Source organism: Eriocheir sinensis, chromosome 43 (genome assembly GCF_024679095.1).
Source record: "Eriocheir sinensis breed Jianghai 21 chromosome 43, ASM2467909v1, whole genome shotgun sequence".
Lineage (NCBI taxonomy): Eukaryota > Metazoa > Arthropoda > Malacostraca > Decapoda > Varunidae > Eriocheir > Eriocheir sinensis.
This window is the reverse complement of record NC_066551.1, coordinates 9724372-9732966: the sequence shown is the minus strand read 5'-3', so window position 1 is coordinate 9732966 and position 8595 is coordinate 9724372. Positions and strand designations below refer to the sequence as shown.

Below are 8595 nucleotides of genomic sequence, written 5' to 3'. Positions count from 1 at the left end.
GTGTTTACATATCTCCCTCCCACGGAGTCTTGTGACGGCGACACGTACGGAACCCAAGTAATACGTCCGGCATAACAATAATAATAATAATAAAAGTAATAGTGATCGTTACACTTATTTCTTGAGTGGGTCACAGATCGAGAGAGCTTCAGTGGAAGTGTTGACATTTGAGGTACGTATATCAGTAATGCAATAAAAGCCTCAATCATAATATTACCTTAATTCCTAATATGATAAGAAGTTGTTATTAATGCGCCAATATCTCGTTTCCTACTGAACCAACTGCTTTTCTGTTGTCATAGCTTATATGTATTCTTCTAACCTTTAAACTTCCCGGGAAACCATATAAGAAAGAGTGCAGAGATTAAAACAAGTGCATGTGGAAAGAGCCATGAAACCTGTGTGGGAAGTGGGCACCCGCGCGGCCTTGGAGGTTTGAGAAGTCTAGTGTCCCCGGTAGCCAAAACCCGCGGCTCACCACAGTAAATATACGAAATCAGGGGTACTAAAAGACAGATGAATATACATGAACCTCTGAACATACATGAATTAACATCTAAATAAAATGAACTTCTGAAATATACATATGATTCCTCCCTTCTCCTTTGTTGTTTTACTTGCAACAATAAACTCTCAATCAATCAATACATGAACCTCTAAAATGAACTTCTAAATATACACAAACCTCTAAAATGAACTTCTAAAATATACATGAACCTCTAAAATGAACTTCTAAATATACACAAACCTCTAAAATGAACTTCTAAAATATACATGAACCTCTAAATATACACTAACTTCTAAAATGAACTTCCAAAATATACAAGAACCTCTAAAATGAATCTCTAAATATACAATATCAGATCGAGGCACTAAAAGACAGATGAATATACATGAACCTCTAAATTGGGGGCTTCGTTTCCCTCGACCTCCTGCTGCCTCGTGGGTTTGTGCACACATTCCACGACTATAATTTCACATACGTTTTGATATCTACACTTTCCTATGTTTTTTTTTTTAAAGGTTTGAATGTTAACAAGACGTGTATGACAGAAGAATAGTATATACTTCATAGGGTAGGAAGCGAGATATATATATAGACGTGTTAAGATAAAGATTATTCCTTTGTGCACCCATTTCTCATGCATTTCCTATTTCCAATATTCCCTTTCTCTTGTCTTATATATGTATTCTATTAACCTTCAAATCACCCGGAAAACCATAGGAAACAGTGTAAAGATAAAGATAAGTGTGAAATAAAGCCAATGATGTGTGTGTGGGAGGTGGCTGAGTGCAAGAAGGCAGAAGAAGAGCAGTTGGTTGAAACGTGATATATGCCATGGACCATTATTCTCAAACGCTTTGCCGCTTACACACTCACATTTGACAGGGTTTTTTGAAGGAGTATTGAGCATTTCCAGAGGTACATTTATGACCCTGCTGGTAGTTTGACCCCTCTTCTGTACCTTAAACGTGATAAAACACCCATGGAAATCCGATTAAACTCCATTTTAGCCTATGGAATTAGATGACATGAGAGGTGGAAACGTCTGAGATTACCAAGGAGACTATAGTACTAATATAGTCTCCTTGGAGAATACCGACCATGGAAGGGCACATAAACGGAGTCTTATGCTGCATTGTAAAAACCTGTGAATAAATGCTTTCACTGACGTGGCTCACTCGTCTCTTGTAGCAGCAGTGACTTTCAAACCCGGCGGGCTGCGGGGCGCCACCTGCCACCTGTGGGGACCCGCCCAAACACTCACCTGTGGAGCACCAGTAAACAACGCCCAGGTAAGGGACGCCAAAATAAAGCCACGGGCCCTGCTCAGGTACTTGGGAGGGGAATAGACACGTAGCTCTGAGTTGTTTAGATAGAACTGTAATTAATAGCGCCGTCAGTTTTAAATGCAAAGGCTCCATAATGCAGCGGAAGCCTGTAACGCCTTGCTCAGGTGTGATGGCCCCGCCTTGATTAACAACGCCATGGGAGGGTAATTGGACAAGAAGTGTTGTCGCGCGGTTTCCCTCAGTAAAACAAATAAATACAGGGTAAAAATGTAGGAAAGGTAGGCGTAAATATAGTTGAGGAGAGGGTACAAAGAAAAGAGGAGGAGGGAAGTTAGTTGGAGGATGCTCAGTTACTTTATTGTAATTGCAGGAATTTTTTTTAGCGAGCAGTGGCCTGTTTATTCTATGCATGTCAAGAAAAGGGTTGGTGAGTATTTAGAAAACGTAGGAAACATCATTAAATCCTACTTTTTAGAAGTGGTAGAGTTCCAGGATAACTATGGTTCAGTATGATGAAGAAAACATTCGTTAGTGAGGTGAATGTGTAATTTAGCTTCGTCACCTCATAATACCACGTACACCCTCATATTATGATTGAATAGCAAAAATACATGCCCTCCAACCATAAATTAAAGGCACTCATGATTAGAAATTACCAATTATAAGCAAACCTAACCTAACTGCTCACTCCGGAGTGTTGTCGCTGCCCTGACTATCTCCTACGTGTCAGTGACCCAGGCATGGTTATGTTAGGCTTGCTTAGGTTAGTTTAGATTAGATTCTAACCATGAGCGCTTTCATATTTTGGTGTATGGACATGCATTTTTGCCCTTTTACCATAATATGGATGCAAATACGGTAATTTGAGGTGGGGGGGCTAAGCTACACATTTACTGTATCTGATGCGTTTTGATGTGCTTTGGTATTTGTCCCTTAACCCCTTCAACATGAGGATGTGTATACTGCATCCTTGCGTGTCCCGTACCATATCCAAGGATGCGCATACTGCGTCCTGGCTCGCTTTAGCCAATATATGAGTTATTTTATCTCTATATTTATGCTTACATCTCAACATTATCAATTAATTTATGTTTCTTTATGTGCACCATTTAATTCTGCATGTTTTCATATATAATACATGATGATTATGTTGAGTTTATGGCTGAAAACTTGTTATATTCGATAGCGACACTTGAAATTTGGCACGCGCGGTGATCTCGGATACGGCGCGGGCCACTGTTTTGGCCCAGCCGTAGTGAAGGGGTTAAACATCTTACCTTACTCTAGTGAGCTAATAGTAGGTATTTTATAACTGGAAGGGAGCCTGCATGGAGGCTGTCCCAGAGGAACCTTTGGGTTAGGTGGTGTAAGATAGGTAAGGCGATATGCCCCCCGGCATATGCCCCTGTTGATTGATATCATACCTGGATTTTTTACCTGGATGACATAATTGACTATGGGATCAACTTTCACCTGTGCTGTTTTTATTTGTCACAATTAAAAACAAGTGTTGAAGTAGTATTGAAATAGCAATGAAATGTTATGGTAAGCATTTTCAGTTTTTTTGTTATATTACCATTTTCTGGATAGAAGTTGTGTCAGCAGGACATCACACCCTCACCATTTGAGCATCACTAGGTTACTATTATAATGGTAACAGTTTCCTATTCTTAGCAGAGATATGCAGTTAATTTGGTGAGGATAGGTTACTATCTTCGAGAGGGAGGCCTCAAGTGTGTCTTGCACCCAGCAGTGGCAAGTTACACATATGTGTATCTTCATGGTTTTGAGTATGCATATCTACTTTGTGAGCTACCCAATATCTGTCAAGTATGGTAATGTAACTCAAATTAAATAGTACCCTAGCCTTTCTAAACCTTGCCCCACTAAATATGTAGGATATTACATTTGAGAACAGAATGTACCACTACACATGCGACCTAGCTCCACCATATTAATAATAACCTAGCTTCACTAAACTAGTCAGATCAGTGTCATGAATTTTTGTTTCATGGAAAATCTGCATGGATATTATACTAATTTAGTGAGTTTTAGGGAGAATTGGATCTTATCCAAATTATTATAGATTTATGAATGCACCAAATGCCTAAAGACACAAAAGATCTTTGAGTAATGATAGCATGTTGTCTTCACGCAAGCTCTGAGAGAAATGCATGCAACAGTTTTAAATTCTTGAATATCTAGCTTATTCTTATTTCCTACTTTAGTAGTAGATTTTTTCTTCATACAAGTACATCGCTTTCCAGGTTGTAATTGTAACATCTTGAGAAATGGAATGTCCTGAAATCAAATGATCTCTTCCTAAGCTGCCTTATTGTGTTTTTTCATTTATACTTAATTTCCTTTATGCATGTTTGCTTTTGCAGTGTTGTTCTTTAATTAGTACCTATACTTAGCGTGTGCACCTTCCTGCAGTGACTCACCTGGACCTTCATCACCACTCTCAGCATGTCGCAACAGCAATTGGATTCGCACTATTTGGGTGAACCTGCGCAAATCAGATTGTAATTACCTGAATCTTTTTTGTAGTGTTCTTTTCCTCCTACATTATTAATTGTTATCATAGGGACAATACAAATCAAACATACAGGTAGGTGGTATTAAAAGGTAATTTATGCATGCCTATGCAATGAAAGTAAGTTTCTCAGTATTCAAATGCTTGGTTGAGCTGAAAGAACAAAATTCAAGAGTTCCTTGAGGAGAGCGTCCGCCGTGGATTTTTTTTTAAATCGATAAAATTGAAAAAATCACATGTCTTCATACACACCTCGGCTAGCTTGTGGCAAAATATTATGAAGAAATAAGCAAAAATGACAAAGTTATGGCTGAATCCCCCCCCCCCCCCCCCTCCTCTACTCATCACTTACATTACTAGAAAACACTTGCCTGCACCATGACGGGCTGGGGCCGACTACCATTCGGGCCCCTCAAGAAAGCCTACCGGCATCTCGAGGCAAACTAGTATCTGCAATGGCCTTGGAGGCAGCAGAGCTGACACATACATCAGTCACCCCGGAGGAGCCAGAGATAAGTTTCACATGTCGGCTCGATTTCCAAGAAAAGGACACCATCAGACACACAAAGTCCTTCAAAACAAAGAAAAAAAATGGAATTCAGTAAAGAATACCAACCGGGAAGGCATCTAGGTTTAAAGGGTGGACTCTATAAATCCGCAGACTTTAACTCCTTTTTAGAAAACGGGATTAGTTTCAGTTTTTTCTGAAATTCCTTCGCCGCTATTTGACCGATTTTAATAAACACTACATCATTGGAAAGAAGAGCCTAAGCGCAAGAAAATCATCATAAGTATTCTTTTCAATTAAGGGACAGTTGTTGGAAAAAAATTAATATCGTTAGATACACCATCAAATTTTTTTTCAATTCCCATCATTTAACAAAAGCAAAATTGAAAAATTTTCCATGATGAATCTTTTAGATTCTGCTTTAAGTTTCTTTGGTATTTTTTCCAGCAGCGTAGGTCATTAGATGAGAGAGGAATTTTGAGTTTAGTTGTGTAAAAAAAAACCATTTAATTTTTTCCTGCTATTATGTACCGACTTATAGATCTGAAAGTAAGCGTATATTACTTCACCATAGTGATACATTTCACATGAATATAATCATGATCATACGCCAATAATTAAAGACACGGCAGACGCTCCCTTTAAGCTACTGATTTTTGCATTTTCATTTCGACAGTCATATTCCATTAGTTATCTATCTACCATCAACCTATGGATATTTTTCAGACTGTAGATTATACATATATAAGTAATATTAAATATTGGGAATGTGATGAAGATGTAAAATGTCAAGATGTGAGAGTCAAATTGAAGGGCATTAGGTGACTAGGTGAGGAATAAATAAGAGAAAACTGTGAGGAAAGGTGTGGACGTTGCAAGGAAAGGAAGGTTGAACAGGTAAAACTGGAGGCTTCACTTTGGATTTAATTTTAACATTTATAATCTATTCTATCTAGGATGCCTCGCTCAATAGCTGGCAGTGTGTCAGCACTCTCAACCACTTCAAGAGTGTCAAGAATATCTCAAGCCACTACTATCCGGTCAGTGGCTTCCCTAACTGGCACACTTCATACCAAGACTGGCTTATCCATCCCCATTCTTCCGAATGCTTTTGTCACCAACATACAACGTGGATCTTTGATTGCAGCCACATATTCCATTGTAAGTTCAAGTTGGTTTCGTTCAGAATCAGTCCATCATTTTTAACACTTTATCTTATTCAGTCACACTTGACCCTTACTTATTCAGCATTCACCAATCCTGTCATCTGTTTATCTGTTATGTTTATCAATCATCACCATCATTATGACTATTATTATAGGAGAAGAATTATCAGCCATTCTGGAGAGTTCAAAGGACTATATAGTATATACCCAACTTGATCTCAGAGGGAGAAACATTCAGTAATGAAAGAAAAAATTTTATACGAGTATTCATAATGCTGAAAATGCCAAATAATTTTTATTTAAAGTATAGATAGCTACCTGATAAACTGAGCTTGCTGAAAAGGTGATGAGAACCATGAATGTAATGACTGACGTTGATTATTGCATATATTTTACAATAATATAAGAGAGCCAAGAAGCTGGTGCTGCTCAAGAATTGAATTAAAAAATTAGATTAGGGAGTAAAAATCTGGCCTGATTAAATGCTTGAGATAACAACCTGCTGCAGCACTAAGAACAGCCAATAGAAATTTATAAAAAAAATATTTAATACATTACTATCATTAGTGAAGATCTTTTACACTTATGGAGAAGACCAATTTTCTGTGATTTTGATGAAGCCACAAACTACAGGTGATTCCCAAGAGTGAGTTTATTATCTAGCAAATAAACTGGAAAGCTATCATGTTGAATTAAAATTCATAAAGATGAATGACAGTTTAGTAGTCAGGGTTTTGTTACTGGTAATCATTATAAAAATTTGAGGGAAAAAGACAATAGAATCAGTACCACCTTAGGAGTCTAAATCATTGAGAAACCTTTCAACTTCAGATGATTGTAAAGCAACTGAAGTAATTTTATGTTTGAGAAAACAAATATTGGGCAATGTAACCTCAGCATCACTCTGTGAAAACATTGGCTCTTTCACCTGGGTCATCCAGTAGAGCCATCATCAAACTTAGTAACCCTTTGACTACGGATTTCCTACAAGAAGACATCACCAAGCTACAGGAATGGAACAAAAAGTGGCTGCTACAATTCAATGAAGAAAATGTAAAGTCATGCACCTTGGGAGGGGAAATCCAGCATACCAATACCACATGGGAAACTCTCCACTATCCACCACAGAGGCAGAGAAAGACCTGGGAGTGTATGTTACCAGGCTACCAGTAAAGGCAAAATCCGTGCCAATGGCAGCGGATGGGTTAAACATGGAAGGCAAAGAGGAATCAGTCAAATAATGACAGCTTCAGAGCAAACTATCATTCATGTGGCTGAGTAGCACCAATAAGAATATTCTTTGAATGATCATTATATTCAGAGTATGCCAGATTGTGATTTCTCTGTGCCTCAGGATGCAGTTTGACATAATTATGAAAGCAGAACCATCTAGGATATGTCCACAAGCAACAAGCAGCATTTTTACTTCATTGAGCCAGCCTACACTCTTCGCTGAACCAAGCATTGTTTATCATTCTGGACTTAATGGTTTTACTTTCAACTCTTTTAGTAAAATCTTCAAACCAAACATGATCTAATTTAACAACTCATGTTCATTCAGTTTGAAGCATCAGACAGGTTACTGTATTCTGTACACCCTTGCAGAAGAATATGTTAGTATTTATTTAAGTTGTAAACCATCACCATAACCTGGATTTGTGAGTGATTGCTGATGGTGTTGAATATCCATCTAAGTTATCTTTCCTTCATCTGTATTTCCTCCTACCTATAACTTGACCTCTTTCAAGAAGAGTGTATCAAGACACCTCTCCATCTGAAATTGACCTCTCTTTTGGCCACTCTTTACTTTTTTGCTTTTGTGGGAACAGCAATTAGCAGGCTTTATTTTCTACACTTTTGTTGCCCTTGTTATTGCCCTGTTGTTGCCCCTTGTACTGTAAAGAAAAAAAGTAAATGGTAAAAACTTAACTCAGATTGTGTATATGCATGAAGACCTTGCAGTATCAATTCACAAGATTCATGCTCAAAAAATTTCAAAAGGCAGCCTAATGTTTTTTTTTCCCCACAGATTCAGGGACTTTTTGCCATGGTGACTGGTTTGTTTGACATTTACGCTCTGTCCCTTGCTTCTCCTGGTTCCAGTCACTATGGATTTTACTTGTTCTCTTATGACTTTGTGTATGCAGGCAATCTCAATGGTAAGTTTTCTTTTTTCTTAAAAGTAATGTATAAGTGTGAATAAATTAATCATTTACAGCTGAAACAGCATCACATTTTCAGCATTTGAAATAGCTTGGTCTATCCAATGGTTTAGGTTTAATTTGAACATACGGTACTATTTTCATATGAATTGATAATCATATTTTGCTGGGTAACATTTCATGCATTTTGTTGTTAATATTGCATTTTAAAGTGCACTTTTTTAAACGCAGCACAATGCTACTTTCAGTACGAAACTCATTGATGCTGTTTGGAGGAATAACAGCTGCAGGGGGACTGGGCCTTATTGTGTGCAGTGTGCTGCTACTTCAGGGCCTTAGGAAGGTAGGCAAGGCAGTGACTTCTATGACTGACTTATATGCTCTTTTTTATTTTTTAAAGTTTTTATTAATGTAATCATATATGCCAGT

At 37.8% G+C, this 8595-nt stretch overlaps 1 protein-coding gene across 9 annotated transcripts in view; it reads left to right on the top strand.

Annotated features, from left to right (window-relative positions):
- The first annotated feature begins 1658 nt into the window (after window positions 1-1658).
- LOC127010450 (uncharacterized) overlaps window positions 1659-8595 on the top strand; it is a 20770-nt gene continuing 13833 nt past the window's right edge. The window contains exons 1-5 of one of the 9 annotated variants that reach the window (XM_050884638.1): window positions 1684-1797; window positions 4231-4319; window positions 5795-5999; window positions 8034-8163; window positions 8415-8509. In XM_050884638.1, coding sequence (XP_050740595.1) covers window positions 4264-4319; window positions 5795-5999; window positions 8034-8163; window positions 8415-8509 — 486 coding nt within the window. In that variant the 5' untranslated portion in view covers window positions 1684-1797; window positions 4231-4263. Of the gene's footprint in view, window positions 1836-4181; window positions 4320-5794; window positions 6000-8033; window positions 8164-8414; window positions 8510-8595 lie in introns of all 9 variants that reach the window. The other 8 variants (XM_050884637.1, XM_050884631.1, XM_050884632.1 and 5 more) reach the window with 8 other exon arrangements.